Source organism: Carassius gibelio, chromosome A13 (genome assembly GCF_023724105.1).
Source record: "Carassius gibelio isolate Cgi1373 ecotype wild population from Czech Republic chromosome A13, carGib1.2-hapl.c, whole genome shotgun sequence".
In the NCBI taxonomy this organism is placed as follows: Eukaryota; Metazoa; Chordata; class Actinopteri; order Cypriniformes; family Cyprinidae; genus Carassius; species Carassius gibelio.
In genome coordinates this window covers 18,475,602-18,492,488 of record NC_068383.1, presented here as the reverse complement: position 1 = coordinate 18,492,488, position 16,887 = coordinate 18,475,602, and the positions used below count along the sequence as shown (strand labels likewise).

Genomic DNA, 16,887 nt, shown 5'->3' with positions numbered 1-16,887 from the left:
AGGAACGCCTCCTGGAGTTCCCAGAAGGGCCTACCTGCTGATTGTAATCATCAATAAGGGAGCGATCCAGTATGTCCCTAGCAGGTACCCAACTCCTCTCCTCCGGACCGTAACCTTCCCAGTCCACCAAGTACTGGAATACTCGTCCCCTCCGTCTCGAGTCCAGAATCCGATTTACTGAATAAGTTGGCTCCCCATCTAAGAGACGCGGCGGTGGGGGAACCAGGATAGGCGGATTAATGCGTGAATAAAACACGGGCTTATTTTTGGACACATGTAAGGCGGGATGAATCCTCCTGTACGCCGGAGGTAGTTTGAGGCGGACTGTCACAGGACTAATAATCTTGGTTACAGGAAACGGGCCAATAAATTTGGGAGCTAATTTATTAGAAACGGAGCGGAGCAGAATTTTGTTAGTAGAAAGCCACACTTTTTGACCCACAATGTAAACGGGAGGCTCACGGGCTGTGGTCCAGGTGCGGTGGCACCTCTGGACAAACGCGTGAGCGGAGGAGACCGCGACTTCAGACTCCAGTCTAGGAAAAACAAGTGACTGGGAACCTATGCTACACTGAAACCGAGGGAGGCACGTAGCTGACACTGGTAATGAGTTGTGAGTGTACTCCACCATAGAGAGTTGTTGGCTCCAGGAAGAAGGATTCTTGGAGACTAGACATTGCAACGTTCTCTCTAAATACTGGTTGGCTCGCTCAGATTGCCCGTTACTCTGAGGGTGATAACCCGGAGACTAACCATCGCTCCTAACAATTTACTAAATTCTTTCCAAAATATGGATATAAATTGGGATCCTCTGTCAGAGACCACGTCTACCAGGAGGCCATGTAACCGAAAGACGTGATCTAGGACAGTGACCGATGTCTCCTTGGCTGTAGGTAATTTGGGCAAAGGGACGAAATGTGCTGCCTTCGAGAACCGGTCCACTACGGTCAAAATGACGGTCATGCCATTAGAGGGCGGGAGGGCGGTAACAAAATCTAGTGCGATGTGGGACCAGAGTCTCGAAGGGACAGACAGCGGTTGAAGAAGCCCATCTGGAGGTCGGTTAGATGACTTACCACTCATGCAAACTGAGCAAGCCAAAACAAAATTGTGAACGTTGCGAGCCATAATCTAATTATTGTTAATATTTCACCGGGAATGTTTCCATGACCTTGCGAGACCTCAGTCAAATGTCTCATGATTTATTTCCAGAACATGATGCATGATGGGATACGCTTATCCTAAAATACTACTCAGAAGCAGTGTTCAAGCTTATAAGAACTGGTACAGTCTTGCGCCCTTACTGTACTTCCTGTTGCTCTCAAGTGGCCAAGATCATAATTGTGTGTATTTGGACAAGCCTGATGAATGGGACATCCTATGGTCTTGTGAACTTAAGGGACTCTCCCACACCATTGTAAGTCCACAAGACCATAAGTGTGCATGAACTCTGCCATTTGGAACAGGGCCGAAACCACCTTCCACCAATAGTAGCCATGAGTAGTAGGGAGGAATGACAGAAACAAATAACAAAAGAAAATTGTTGACACATTAAACTGGGTCAATTTTCAAAAACACGAGACTCAGGCGATGAGGCAACTTTCTTTAATTAAAAACACATTTTTACATGAAATACCCAACAGGAAAATATACATACATGACTAAGAAAACATACACAAGCTTTGGTCTATTCACAGTGGTTACACCTTCAAGATATTTGTGTGTAAAAACAAATACATTGAATATGTCAATAATATTACAATAAGAGGAATATTTACAAATGTATTTTTAAGGGGTGTGATTGACATGTCATGAAGAAATGCATAGGATATTGCCCAGTGGTAGAGCTCTTTCATACACTCATAACATATCTCTGCTACAGAGATGATTCTGACAACACAAAGGATGATAATCTAAACAGGGTGAGAATAATAGGGCATCTTATCTTCTGATTCTCAGGCAGTCATTGATGAATGTAGAAATTAATTGAAGCGATACAAGACTAGACTAATCACAAACATTGAATCATTCTGAAAAAAATACTGAAATTAATTATTTGGCCTTGAATTAAAAATATAAAAATTATCACATAAATAAAGTGTCTGTTTTAATGTAGGATCATTAAGAGTATACTACATAGTAAAAAAAAAAAAAAGCACTGAGTGAAAAATGTGTAAATGTATATAACTATAAGCTGATAAAGATACTATGGAAAATTCATAACAGATTATCTTTGGTTGCTCTTTACCTCACTCCTTATTTCATAATTTTTTGCCATTACATTTTTTTCTTCCTTGTCAAAAAAGCTTTCAAGCATTGCCTTGTTGTCAGACAATTTTCTTGCCAGTTTTCTATAACATGATCAAAAATGTATTTATGTAAAAATACTGTACGTTATGATCAGAGACGGACATAGTAAATACTCCATATGAATATAAAAACACTAACCACTATATGAAACACTTTCAGAGCTCCCTATGAACATGCTATGGCAAATGACCCCTCTGGAGAAAAAAGTGTGTGAAATATGCAATTCATATTGCATTATTAAAACCACAAAGTTACCTGTGTTACCACAAAATAGCTTGAGGTGGAATATATAAAAATATACATTATATATATATATATATATATATATATATATATGATATATATCCCTTTAACAAAATGACCACAGACATTTGATTAGTATTTTTCAGATTGTATGCAAATCTAACATAATATCTATGCATTCATCAACTATGTCATTACAGAGCAGAAATGGTTGACAAAACCACCTGGTTGACCTGTGTTATGCCATAACGTGACTCAATGCCAGACTGTCTGGCCACAGAAATGCTACAGTGTCATGCACACATGCTATTCACTCTGTACAGTGTGCATAGCAATACTCACAAAGAAAAGACAAAAATATATATATTTGCCTCTATATTTGCTAGTTATAACTACTAATATATCATCTAATTATAAAAATAACACTTCTGCATCAGTGATTAGTATCAAATGTAGTATAAGCAGCGGGGCTGTGAGATGAGAGGTGACAGTTCTTGCTGCATAGTGCCGTGAATAGCTGAGAAGATATGACGCAATGTTGTTGAGGACTTAACACCAGCACAACTAGAACACCAAGAATGAATGCAACACAACTGCAGTTTCTGTGACTTAACATGAGATGTTCAGTGGAGGGCCTCCAAGTCTCTTCCCATCAGTGTTAATGCTGGTACAATGGGCGAGGCACTAAATGGAATATGAGAAACAACACGAAACCCTTAGCCTACATGCTGTATTTCTTCCCACTGGTTTTTCAATCTCATAACCATTTCAGTATATTTGCTCTAAAAAAAAATTCCAAATGAATTTAGTTAGCAGGTGAGTAAAATATTGAATGGACGTTTGTAAAAGTGTCATAGATTTTATTTTGATATCACTGAACATAAGACCGTCACTGAACTTCGGCTCACATCAACCCATTTAGAAATTGGGTTTGTCAGTCTGCCCAATTTCCCAATCTAGTTCATAAAGGACACATTCTAGCATTCACTTTATGCTACAAATGTCTTTGGCCATTGTCCATCTCACTGCTTGTCAACATTTTATGTTTCAAAGTAGTTAAACATCTTGAGAGCCCTAAATTGTGCACCACTGTGTAGATGTTTTTGAATGGAAAAACATGTCTTTTGTTCATCAGCTTCCTGTGTGAAAAATGTCTTAAAGGGGTCTTATGATTCGATTAAAAATTTTCCTTTCTCTTTTGGGGCATAGAGACCTACAATAATGTACAGTATTTGAAAAATAATGTGTTTTTTAATATTAAAGCATGTCAACATACTCTGTTAGACCAAATACACAAAATAATGATTGTATAAAAAAACATCATATGACCCCTTTAAAAAAATCATGTTTCAGATCGGGGTGGGGTGGGGGGGTTAAATGTGATATATATATATTTTTTTTTTCCAGAATTAAGCTACATTTAGCCCTAGTTGTACTATAGGGGTTTGCCAGGATCACCAGCTTTGAGGACACCTTCCCTTCACCAGTGGCATCAATTAACTGCTGTTCACAGTCATTGTACATTCATCTCACAGGTTTCCTCACAGGTGCCCGAGGCAGGAAGTGATGAAGATGTCTAAATACAAATGCTACATGTTTTATTGGCCTCTGTAGACATCACAATAACTTGCCATGAACATAAGTCTTTCTGAAATAGTGTGGAGAACCATGCCAAATAACACTGCAGTGCAGGCCAGTGCTCCTCACACAAGCACAGTGGAAATTCATTTTGGGATGGCAGAGTGAGATGTGGATTAGATTTCAGTGGCAGTGATCTCCTCAAAATGGATCTCATTGCTACGCATGTCAAACTCCTCCAGATCTCTGTTCTCCAGCTCAAGACTAAGTTCCCTCATCACACGTTCTAGGTCTCGGTTTCTGCGGTACATCTGGATGTAGTTCTGCTGCAGCTGCTTCTGGTAACGAATCACCTTGTTTTTCTCCTCCTGCCATACCCTGCGTTCATCCTCAAAGGCTTCCAGTTGGTCCTCACTCCGCCTCCTCTCATACATCAGCTCAGCACGCATTCGGTCCACCTGCTGACGGAGACCATGAAGCATATCCACACTCTGACGCTGGACCTTCGCTTCATCGCTTTCATATGCTAGAAACTGCTCTTCACTGCTGTTGTCCCGGAAAGCTGGACTGATCCCGTGAGTGATTCCCCCATGGGTTTGGGGCAGGGGCAAACTCATGCATTGGCCCTTAGAAGGTAGAGTTTGGAATGGGGGCACGGCAAGGGCCTCTTTAAGACGGATGGACTCTTCCTCCAAATGTCCCATCTTCTCCCGCAAGAGCTCCGCTTCACTTTTACGACGCTGCAGCTCATTCTCGCAAACCTCTAGTTCGAGTGTACGGGTGCGGGCTGTGGCGTGGGCTTCCTGCGAGCGAACCTGGCTAGCTTGAAGCTCAGAACGAGCCTCTCTCAACTGTGCCTTCAACGCAACAATCTCGCTGGCCTTCTGACCAAGATCAGCCTGTACATCCTTCAGCTGCTGCTTCAGCAGAGAGATCTCACCAGACTTCTGACAGACCTGCAACACAGGAGCATTCAAGTTCATTGAATGTAATTATTACACACTACTAGATCTAAGTTGGCACGAGGTCTCACCTCCCACTTTGTCTCTTCTAGACGGGGACCTAGTTGTGTCTGCTCCTTCTCAAAAGAGGCACATCTCTTCTCCAATGCCTCCCGTTCCTGCAGCAGTTGGGAGAAGTCTTCCTGCAATTTCTTCTTCTCTTGCTGCAGCTGGAACACCTGCAACTGCAGGACCTGTTGTGCCCGTTGTGCCTTCAGCTGCACCTGCTTCATTTTCGATGAGCAACTCTGCCGAAGGTCCTCCAACTCTTGCTCACACCGCTTCTGTTTCTCCTCATACACCTGAATGGAAAATACATGATTTTATTAACGTTGTATCCCCTGTATCTAACAATTCCCTGTCAAATGGCACTAATAACTGGTAGAAAACTGCGATTGTCACCTGACAGATGGCTGCCTCGTTCTCATCCAGGTTGTCCCTTAGTTGCTGCAGCTCCAGATCTCTTTCCCTCAGCTTCTCCTCAAGTTCTCGAATGACGCCCTCATACCCTTCTCCTGGGGCCGGAGAGCGGCCACACGATCCACTGTCTGAGAGGGGCTGCCCACGGCCACTTAAAGACCCTGTGCTCTTACTGGATGATGACCGACCACTGTCGGAGTTAGAGTGTCCATGGCCACCGCTAGAGCGTGTGGTTTCAATGTGCCCGGTAGGAACCTCGCTCTGTGTCAGGCTGTATCCTGTGCTGCTGTAGGTTGGTAGGCTGGAGAGTGAGTTGCGGCCTGAGTCTGACATAGTGCAGCATTGGCTACTCCGTGCGTTGCGCCCTCCACTGTAAGAGTTACGCTTCTCCTGACAACCCAACCCAGTACCAGGAAGTAAGAGATTGAGGCTGCCCTGGCTTTCAGTCAGACTGCCCCCTGACCGTGGAGACAGGTACTGAACAGAGTTGCGATTCTTGGACACAACAGGCTTAAAGGCAGTGGGACGGATCAGTATCTTCTCCATACTCTGTGATCAAAAGTAAATGGTTAGTGTAACTACTACGTAAAACCACATTTACATTTTCATTGTGTCACATGATCCTTCAGAAATCATTCTAATAGGTCAATCTGATTCAGAAGAAACATTTCTTATTATTATCAATGTCATTATCAATAACTTTGTAGAAACCATGATTTTGATTTTAAGCATTATTATTGAATATAAAGTTAAAAGAATTTAAAATATATATTTCGTAAAACTATAAATTTCTTCACTGTCCTTAATGTATCTTTCCTGAATAATTAATTATTTCAATAAAAACTGATCCCAATATTGCTGACCCCAAACTTTTGAATGGTAGTGTATCTATACAATAAATGGCTAAAGCCTAAAGACAACAACAACAGGAACCTTTTTTTGTTGTTGAGAGTGTAACTGAGGTGTCATTGATTAAATTTGTACAGTAAGAGATGGCATACTGACATATTGCAGTGATTAAAGGCACTCTTTGATCAACAGACATTAATAGCCAGTTTGATCTACTGTGTCACTGTGTGTAATGAGCATCAGCAAAAACTAACATTCTTTACAGTAAAACAAACAAATGATATCATATGACAATATAAAAATGGGCAGAATTTTTAATTAGCTACTTAAAGAAATTATCTGGTTTAAAATAAAATTTCCTTTATGTTTACCTCCTAAGCACCCCTAGACTCACCTTTTCCAGCTTCCCTGACACTGGGACAAGTTTTGGAGGAGGGCCACCAATGTTACCATTCATGCCTCTGTTATCAGGAGGCTCTTCGGTATCACTAGATGGGCTGTACGTGGTCACATGATTATCGTTCCAGTCACCCACTGGCTCATCACTCAAATAGCCATAGTTGCCATTGCCAGTAGAGATGGGGGCGGAGGACTTTTTCTTAGCAGGTAGAGGAGGCTGCCTGGTGAGAAGCTGCTCCTGTGAGCTGGAGCTGCGCAGCGTGCCCTCTTGCTGTCGGAAACAGCTTGTAGCTGGTGTGGGTTTGCGATACTTGCCGCCAAAGTTACTGGCAGCTTGGCAGTGACGCTCCTGATAGGTACGTCCAGAGATAAGGCTGCTTACAGAGCCCATGGTGCCTGCCGCAGCTACGATGGGGGAGTGAGATACTGAGCGGCACTGCTGGATGTCAGCACTGGGCTTCGGGTGATCAGTGGGCACAGGCAGTGCCTGAACTAGAGCCATGGTGAACGCACGCCCAGGTCACACACTCTGTAGAGAGAAAAACAAGAAGACAAGGAATAAAGTGTACAGTCTAAATTGGCTGATTTTCATGTAACCTGTAAAATTGATGATATAATTTTAGGTTTTTGACAAAAAAAAAAAAGAATCAGAAAGAGCTTTATTGCCAGGTGTGTTAACTAGTATACAAAAATGAGGAATTTGTTTCGATGACAGAAGCTTCCACAGCACAAACATATTACAGTGACAAGAAGATAATAAAAATATAATAGGTAAATAAGAAATAATCATAACATACAACAAACAATTAAAAAAATACACAATATACAAATAGACAATAGATGGCATTTGTGTGTACATGTACGTATGTTATGTACAAATGCAAGGTAATGTGAAGTATGGTGTTTTAAATAAATAAATGTATAAATAGTATTGTATATTACATGTTTATTGCTAAGTTAACTCTTCATGATACGGACTGCATGAGGTTAACTGTTCTTATGCCTGGCTGTTCTGGTGCTCAATGCTCTGTAGCGCCGACCAGATGGCAGCAGTTCAAAGAGGAAATGGCCTGGGTGTGAGGAGTCCAGAATGATTTTGCCAGCTCTTTTACTGATTCTGGAAGAGTGGAGTTCTTGGAGAGTGGGAAGGTTTGTACCAGTGATTCACTCAGCAGTCTGCTATCTATCTGGACTATCCACTGCAAGGTCTGGTTTGGTACCTGAGCTGAACCAGACAGTTAAGTGCAAAGAATGGATTCAGTGACTGGAGTCTATTTGGAACTCCCACTTCAGGTCCTGAGAGATGATGGTGCCCAGGAACTCGAATGACTCCACTGTTGCCACAGTGCTGTTCGTGCTGGATGAGAATTTACCCAGCCTCATTAGCTGCTGGCCTGTTTGTCAGGAAGCTGGTGATCCACTGAAAAATGGTCTGTCAAGATGTTGCAGGATGTAGTGCAGTCCCATGTTGACTGCATCATCCACAGACATGTTTGCATGGTAAGCAATTGCAGGGTGTCTAGCAAGGGTCCAGTGATGTCCTTCAGGTGGGCCAGCACCAGTGTTTTAAATGACTTCATGACCACAGATGTAAAAGCCACAGGTCTGTTACTGATGTTAAGTGCCTTGAGTTATTGCAGCAATCTGCAAACCACATAAGATTACAATTCGACTTTTGTAGCACGTGGTCCATGTCTGCTTTCTCTGAGACAATCTATACTGTACACTTTACAATAAAAAACAAAACAAAAATGTTTTATCAGTATGAAATCTCATATACTGTATGTATATATAGCAATGTTTCACAATAAATGCATTTCTACACATTTTTTCTTTAAGAACTAAAAACTTTAGTGAACTTTATGATTTGATTTTACAGAATTTTTTTTAACTTTTTTAAATAAGAGCTGTTAAACTTACAGTGTGTCTCTTTTATGAATGTTCCTCACCCTAATAGCATCTATTAGCGAGTATCAATAATAAATTTAAAAAATGCTTACGGGGCACAATGTTGATGGTGGTTGATGGTGCAGGGATTTAACACCAACCTTTACATTTTGGGACTAGAGGGCACTAACATACTTGTCATCATCAATGACACTTGCTATTTAACTATTGTATGCTGTAACTGTAAAGGTCTTAGTTAGCACAGCATAAAATGAATGAACAATGTAACAGCTCAATTAAAACAGATAAGCAAGCATTAGCAGCAGTTAGTTATGTGTTTCCAAATCAGTGTTAGAGTTTAATTCTCTGATGGGCATTGAGGGATTTATATTTAACCTGTAGTGATGGGTCATTCTTGAATGATTCGTTCATTTTGAATGAAACTTTAATGTGACTCGGGAAGAACGAGTCATCTCAGGGAGTGATTCGTTCAGTTGCACATGTGCAAAATTCTAGTAGTTCACCTGTTTCAGTCAATGCAGTCTGAGCCAGAAAGAGAACTGATTAATTCATCTCATGAGTCTTCAGGTTTTTCGAGTCGTTCATTCATCACTTTACAGACCCATACGCCTTACCAATGCAGTCTTGAGTCGGAAAGAAAATTAATTAGTTCATCTCATGAGATTAACTAATCAATTCTCTTTCCGGGTCAGACTGCATAGGTTAAAGCTTATGGGGCTGTCACGTGATGAAAGAATGACACAAACCCGAAGACTTTTGAGAGGTGAGCTAATCATAGACTGTATTTTTTGTAGTGTGATCAACATTTGCATAAGTACTAGTAGACATGTTAGGGAAATAACACGTAAGATTTTTATTATATTTGATAAAATGAACGAAATGAATGACTCTAAAAAAAGATTTGTTAATTTTGCTGAACGAGACTCAAAGGTCTGAGTTGGTAAAATGATCCAAACTTCCCATCACTATTAACCTGCTGCAATGTGCTAAGAGCAGTTCCACCATTTGGAATAATCTGCAAAGATCCTGCCAGTCCAATCAATTACACACACCCTCAGTGCACTTAAGAACTTCAAAGAGCCACATACAGGAGGAACACAGTCTTGAGTCACCAGGACAGATCAGACCGCCCGGACTGCACTGCCATTCCAATGACCTTTCTGCTACTGGGACAGGAGAAAGCCAGTGCCAGTCTGACTCAGACTTCTCATAAGACATTCTTGTTCTGTTCACTCATCCACATGCAGCCCCCACATGCCATTTTAGCTGAGGTTTGAATTCTGATGAAGTCAAAGTAGCAGACTTCAGTATGGGATTGGGTGAATAGCTAACGGTCTTATGGCCTTAATGAATTATCATTCTCCGTTAATAACTACCAGTCAAAATTGTGTACGTATTTAACCCTTATTTTTAAGATTTTCTACAATTTAATTAATGAAAGTGCACATCCTTGTACAAGTATACACTCTCTCCTGCCAGCAACTTAATAAGAGATGCCTTGTTGTTCCTTCACAACGAAGCACAAAGTCATTCTCCAGAACCTTCACCCTCTCTGCTTCTCTCTGGTGAAATGAGCAGCCAACCTCCACTGCTGAGACCATCACTTCTTTCAAAAAGCTGCTGAAGACACAGTCCTCATTTTTTCCTAATTTTGGACATCTACTCAAAAAATTGCATGAATATTATATTTATATTATAGGCCTATTCTTTATTAATTAATGTTATAATTGCATCCAACATGATTTATTACATGGATCAATACAAACAAAAGCAATTAAATCAATTAAATTGATTCACAATTAATTAAATCACATAAAACAACCTCCTTGACAGCAACCAATCTGGCTTCAGAAGTGGATATTCAACTGAGCCTGCCTTGCTCTCAGTTGTTGAAGCCCTAAGAAAAAAAAGAGCATTTGCAAGCTTTTTATTCAACAGAGACAGAGACATTCAACAGGGTCATAAGAGGCATGGGTCAAACATTGGCAAACAGGTATGTAACAGGCAAGATATAGTATTCCTAGGGCAAGCGTGGGTCAACGATCGGCGAACAATATCCAGAGGGCTAGGCGCGAGGGGAAATCCAATAACAAGAGCAATAGTCCAGGCAAAGTGCAAAACACAGTCTCTCATTGAACACATGATCATGCTGGATAAAAATGCACACTTCACAAGATCTCACTGCTGGATTCGACCTAGTTTGCAAGGTTTGTGAAATTTGTTTTTACTGATATAAATGCGTATTTGCTTAATACTGACGGCAAACAAGAAATTATTATAATGTTTGCCTTTATATTACTAATAATATAAAAGCAATCATTATAATACTTTTTGTATTCATTAATTCCTTTGTTTGACTAATAGCGTTCTATCTGATTATTAGCCATTCTTCTATCCATACTGTTAGCGACGACAGTGAACAAGGGAGCTATGTGCGCTATGAGCTATGTGCGATCAGGTGCTGCCTTTCTCAGCACCGTCAAGATGAAGGTCCAGCTTCGAACGCATTGGACATGCAGAAAAACGTATCGGCCAATGCTGATATTTGAAAAATACCAAATATCATCTGATTTATTGGCCTTGGCGATATATATCGGTCGACCACTCCATATGACCCCTTTAAAAAATTTGCTTATACTGCCAATTTTTCAAGTACACTACTTTGTTTGAAATTTTATCTAATTCAATGAAAAATAATAAGAGTTTGGTACCAAAAAATGATAAATGACTTTTTTTTATTGAGTTTCTGCCAAAATCTGTAATCTGATCGGTATTGAAAAGTAATTTTTTTTTTTCAGGCAAAATGCTTTATCCGTCGAGTTATTCTGTCATGTTTTCTCCCTTCCTGTCCAAACCATGACAAACGCCAGTCTCCCACACTCTCTAGACAGTAATGGCGGCATTTTGAATACAATTACTTTACTTTGTGATCAACAATCAAACTTGGGGCTACACGATAAATCACATGTGATTGTCATGCGCATCTCATCAATAAAGCTGGTTCAGTGATTAATAGTAAACCTCTATCATGGATACACAGAGCCGTAGATCACTGACAGTGACAAGCTATGCCAATCGCGTTCATAATTGCAGTTGAGTCGCATTCAATTATGAACACGATATTGTGTACAGTAGCTTTTCAGTGTAAGTGTTTTAAATAATGCCATTTATGTTTTTGTTAATATATTGTATAACACTAGTCAACTAAATTAATGTAACATGGCAAAGATGAATGCTTGAATGTAAGGTGAAAGTTGAATGTAAGGGAAATGTAATTTTCTTACCACAATTAGAATAGTTAGAAACATGGCTGTCAACAGAAATAAATAATTTTAATCAATATTATGATTTCTGAACTGTTTTTAGAAAGCAGCACAACACTGTCAATACTGTCAATATCCGTAAATACTTATTTTATATTATGTATTTAATTATATTATTTATGCATCATATTATATTATGCATTTTTTATGTTTTTTTTCTGTATTTTAGTCACTGTAGTACTTTCACTAGAACATATTTCAGCCAACATTTCTTATTTTAATTCGTTTTTATATATTATATTATATTATATTATATTATATTATATTATATTATATTATATTATATTATATTATATTATATTATATTAATTATATTATATTATATTATATTATATTATATTATATTATATTATATTATATTATACAAACGCAAACAGCCCTCTCACTCTCGTTTAGCCTTTGATCTCTCCTGTCTCGACAGTGAGAGAATAGCTCATTTCTCTGCTGCAGGTGTTTCTAATCAAATTCCACAGTGAGATGGCTGAAATCTAGTTATGATAAGTTTTAATAGCGCCGGAAAAGGATTAGCAGCGAGGTGTGAATCCCCTGGGAATCACGGAGCTTCTCTGTTGAGTCTGAGGCAGAATAGGATGGAATGTCAGCATTGAGCCTGGAACCCAGCAGAGCTCCAAATCTCCGGGCACAAATCCCTAAAACCTTCATCACATTTGGTCTCTTTGGTTCAATTGTAGTTCAATCCATTAGGTGGGCAAAACTGATCTAATCGGACATGCCTGTGGGATCCAGACTGTTAAATTCGTTTAGTACAGTATGCCACGACAACTACAAACTATGACATCTAAAAAGAAAGAGGGTGAAATTTAGGATTTTTGTCATATAGTGTTAAAGGGATAGTCCATAAAAAAAAAACAATCTGTCATCCAGACCTGTGTGAATTTCCTTCTGCTGCTAAACACAAAAGAAATCTTTTTGCAGAATATTTTTACTAAACATTTTGATCTCCATTGTATGGAAGGTCAAAGAGAACCAAAATTGTTTAGTTGCTGGCATTCTTTAAAATATTTTACTAAAATAAAAGTTAGTGAGTTTTGTATGAGCTGATGATTCTAGGAATGATCTAGATACAGAAGTTTATAAATTATAATAAATACCATGACCCTGCACGTTAGTATTTTAATGTTAATGATAATTAGGCTATTGGTCCCATTTGAGGCCAAATGCCTGTTAGCATTCTATCCGTTCTGTAATGTTTTCAGAATTATTAGTATTAGTGGGCCTTAAATCAGCCTTAATGAGCTTCATTTGATGCGATAAAAGCGTCTGCTAAATGATTAAATGTAAATTTGATGGTCAGGACAACAATAAAATGCTGTCATTCTACATTTCTCCACCATATTTACTATGCTGCACACAAGTAACTCAAAAACTTGCGTACACGAGCTGAGACCAGATGTGAGATTTGATCATAGCCACCGCTCACATCCATATAGATAAATTCTAAGTTTTACGTTGAAATGACAGTATGCCCAATTTTAATTTCGTAAATAAGGCCAAGTGTGTCCCAAATCATGGTAAAAATTAGTATTAAAAAAACAGTATTAAAAAAAAAAAAAAACCTGAATAGCATATCTTTTCCAGTGTATTTTTTCAAGTGTGCATCCATTCTTGTAGAACTAATGCAATCCACAACCCCATTGAAGAGTGACAGATCTCTTTTGACACTTACAGCTGTAGGGAACAAATGCGAAAAGGACAAATAATTTAGCTAAATGAACACTTAAATACACATGCTTGTGTACACAATATTAGTGTACAGTGTTTCTGCGTAATAAAAAGTATGCACTTTCCCATCACCCTAGTAAAATACGATTCGTCTTTAGTGTTTTTGGGAATGTTAATGTCAGTCACTTTTACATACATCCTCTATTGTCCTTATTAGCTAATGTGCAAGTCTGGCTCAAATGAATCAGACTTGATAAATTCAATTATGCTGTTATCCAGTCTAAAAAGTCAACTGGCGCCCAAGTCTTGGGAAAGAGTTTAGTCATGAATGATGCATGTGCAATAATAGAGTCAATGAAGCAAGAGAGATGAAGTCACTGCCATCAGTGGACCCAAAATATTCTCCTCAGTGTGTGCTAAAATGCTCTGATGGACTGAAATAAACAGATGCAGTCTCCTCTTTCATCCCTTCATTTCTCAGTTAGGAGTTCCATTCTAAATGATGACAATGATAACACTTTCTGATCACACTTTCACAGACGTGCTGTCTGAGAATGAGGATTATTCTTTCTGGCACACATACAAAAACACTAAATGTGTTGTCATTAGTTATGTGTGTAAAATTCTCTAAACAAGGCAGAATGAGATCACAGGGAGTGTGTGTATGATTTATTGATAAGGAAGATGAGAGTCTTTTTAACCTCTTTATGATGTCAATGTCTCAACCTACATTTGCAGTACTTTTTTGGATGTGTCATTGTTCTCATGCTCATGGAATTAAAAACTGGTGTCGAGTGAAATTTTGATGAATTTCTATAGTAAATACAGATTTTTTGCAGATATGCACAGCACTAAAATATTTCTTGGACCAAATATTGATTTGTGACTGAAATATCTATTAAATGTTTTTTTTTGGCAAGAATCATAAACAATTCTAAAGTACAATCATAAACAATTCTAACTAAAAGTTATTTCAGTATATTTTAATGTGATATCATATACAAAGTATTATGCACCTTATTTCAAAGGTTTGATTTCAGTAAGAAGTTTTAATATTTTCTTGATAAAAGTCTCCAACACTTTTCACCAACATTGTATTTATTAAACTTAAAATAAAGTAAAAACAACTAAAAAGTATTTCTGTTATACATTGATAAAAATGACTAAAATACTCAATGCCCATGTTATCGATAAACTACCCAAGCACAAACTTGTATTTTTATAAAGGGAGTAGTAAAAATTATTATTATTTTTTTAATTAAAGCAAATCATTATCTAATTTTATGTATTTTTTATAATGGGACGAGAATAATGAAACACAATATCTTAAGAGTTTCAAAGTTTGCACATTTATTTTTGCCCTAAATAATTCACTCAAACTTCAAACAACACTACAACAGCATTTCCCAGAGACCACATGGCCGTTGTTAAACTCTGCGTGTAAAGTGACTCATTTTCATGGTAAAATCCCTGTAGCTCTCCTCCTCAACTCAATTAATTGTGTTTTCTTTGTTGAAATACTGGATCGAATTAAAAACAACAGGGAAACACTGCCTGTAGAACAAGCATTATTGGCCCGGCTAGTTTCACTGCCAACCTGTTGCAGGCTTTTGACTATTGGCTTTGTTTGGAGCTGTTGCCATGACACATGAGGCCTGCATGTGCACTGCCTGGGGTGAAAGAGAGCGAGAGGGGGAGGGAGCCAAAGTTTGCAACAAAAACAGAGGGAGAACTCCACAGAGAAGAGAGGAAAGAGAACGATAGAGCATAGGAAAAAAACTAACAAAATCCTGAACAGGTGGAGTGTTAGTGAACATGCATAAATCAATCGCAGGAAGGCAAACGACTGAGTGAAGTAAAGGAATTCATAAAAGTTTGAATGAGAGAGAAAGGAAAACTCAACTCAAAGTTTAAGGAAGACAGGGGGCTGGTCGGCTTTTTAGCATCTCAAAGCATATCAGGCTCTCCTTGAACAGGGGCCTGAGTCGCATCACAAACCTCCCGAAGACAATCTCTCCTGTCTCACTGCCCAAGCCTCCCTGGGCATCCCATCAAGCAAGCCTTTCAGAAAAGAGCCGGCTGGCTCAAACTCCAGAATGAGATGCAGCGGGCGACAGTATTCGCACAATACCACACAGGAGCTGCTGCCATCTGGACTGAAATACCTGCCAATCAACAGCGGACATTTTGTTTCACCCAGTGTGAAGCCCTGAGTCCGCTGGCACAGACCCAGAAGCCAGTTGTGGTGCCCATTACTGAGAATCTGCCAGTGGGAAACAGCTCCCATGGCCCGACAGCTATAAAGTACATTGAGTATAAAGTCATTTTTAAATTCGTAATCACCTTCATTATTACACCAAGTTCACATAGAATATGCAATGGTGGTATGAATATGCAAGGTTTAATCGACTAAAACTAATCGACTAGTCGACTTCAATGCTCTGCCATGCCGCTTTAAGCTTGACGTCGACCAGTCGCCGGTCCTATAGAGGGCGCAACAGGATAATAAATGTTTGAAGGACTTCTACATTTCCGCACCATTTCCAAACAGTTAAAAGGACAAATAAATGTATACTCTGTAAGGTCCACAAGACGTGTGATTATATTACTGGATGCTCGAAATTGAACAGGACATTCTAAACAACTTATTGTACAGGTAAGTTAATTGCTGTTCTAATCGAATGCGTTGCTGCACTGTAACGCACACACATAGGCTGTAGACAGCAGCTCGTACGTCACACGTTGATCGTTCGCGCACAGAATCATTCAGCGCGGAAATGTACTGTCAAAGCTATTTTGTGATTTCTCAATAAAATAGCTTAGAAACGAAAAAGTTTTCGCATATATTTGTTTATAACTAAATCCCACAGCATACTAAAGAGATGCTCCCATGTAGAAATAATTCACACACGCAATTGCTCTCACTAATGCATTCATATAAGTGTAATCTTTACTGTGCTACTTTATCTGTATCTGATTTAGAACGAGCAGAAATCTGTGATTAATAAAACGGCCCAAAGGCAAAAGAACTGATAAAAATTAGCTGTTATAAGAGCAATAGCCATGTACGCTGTGCTGTGTCATATGCCATAGCTGTGCACAAGTTTTTCACAGCTCCAGACTTATTTGCTCTTTAATGACGTCATCAGCGACTAGTCGACTTAAAAATCACA

At 39.1% G+C, this 16,887-nt stretch overlaps 1 protein-coding gene across 3 annotated transcripts in view; it reads right to left on the bottom strand.

The window, feature by feature from the left end:
- Positions 1–1,589: 1,589 nt before the first annotated feature.
- LOC128026392 (leucine zipper putative tumor suppressor 2 homolog) overlaps positions 1,590–16,887 on the bottom strand; it is a 61,173-nt gene continuing 45,875 nt past the window's right edge. For all 3 annotated transcript variants that reach the window (XM_052613480.1, XM_052613481.1, XM_052613479.1), the window contains 4 exons: positions 6,796–7,329; positions 5,535–6,101; positions 5,165–5,434; positions 1,590–5,087 (listed from right to left, as the gene is read on the bottom strand). In XM_052613480.1, coding sequence (XP_052469440.1) covers positions 4,308–5,087; positions 5,165–5,434; positions 5,535–6,101; positions 6,796–7,302 — 2,124 coding nt within the window. In that variant the 5' untranslated portion in view covers positions 7,303–7,329 and the 3' untranslated portion in view covers positions 1,590–4,307. The remainder of the gene's footprint in view (positions 5,088–5,164; positions 5,435–5,534; positions 6,102–6,795; positions 7,330–16,887) is intronic.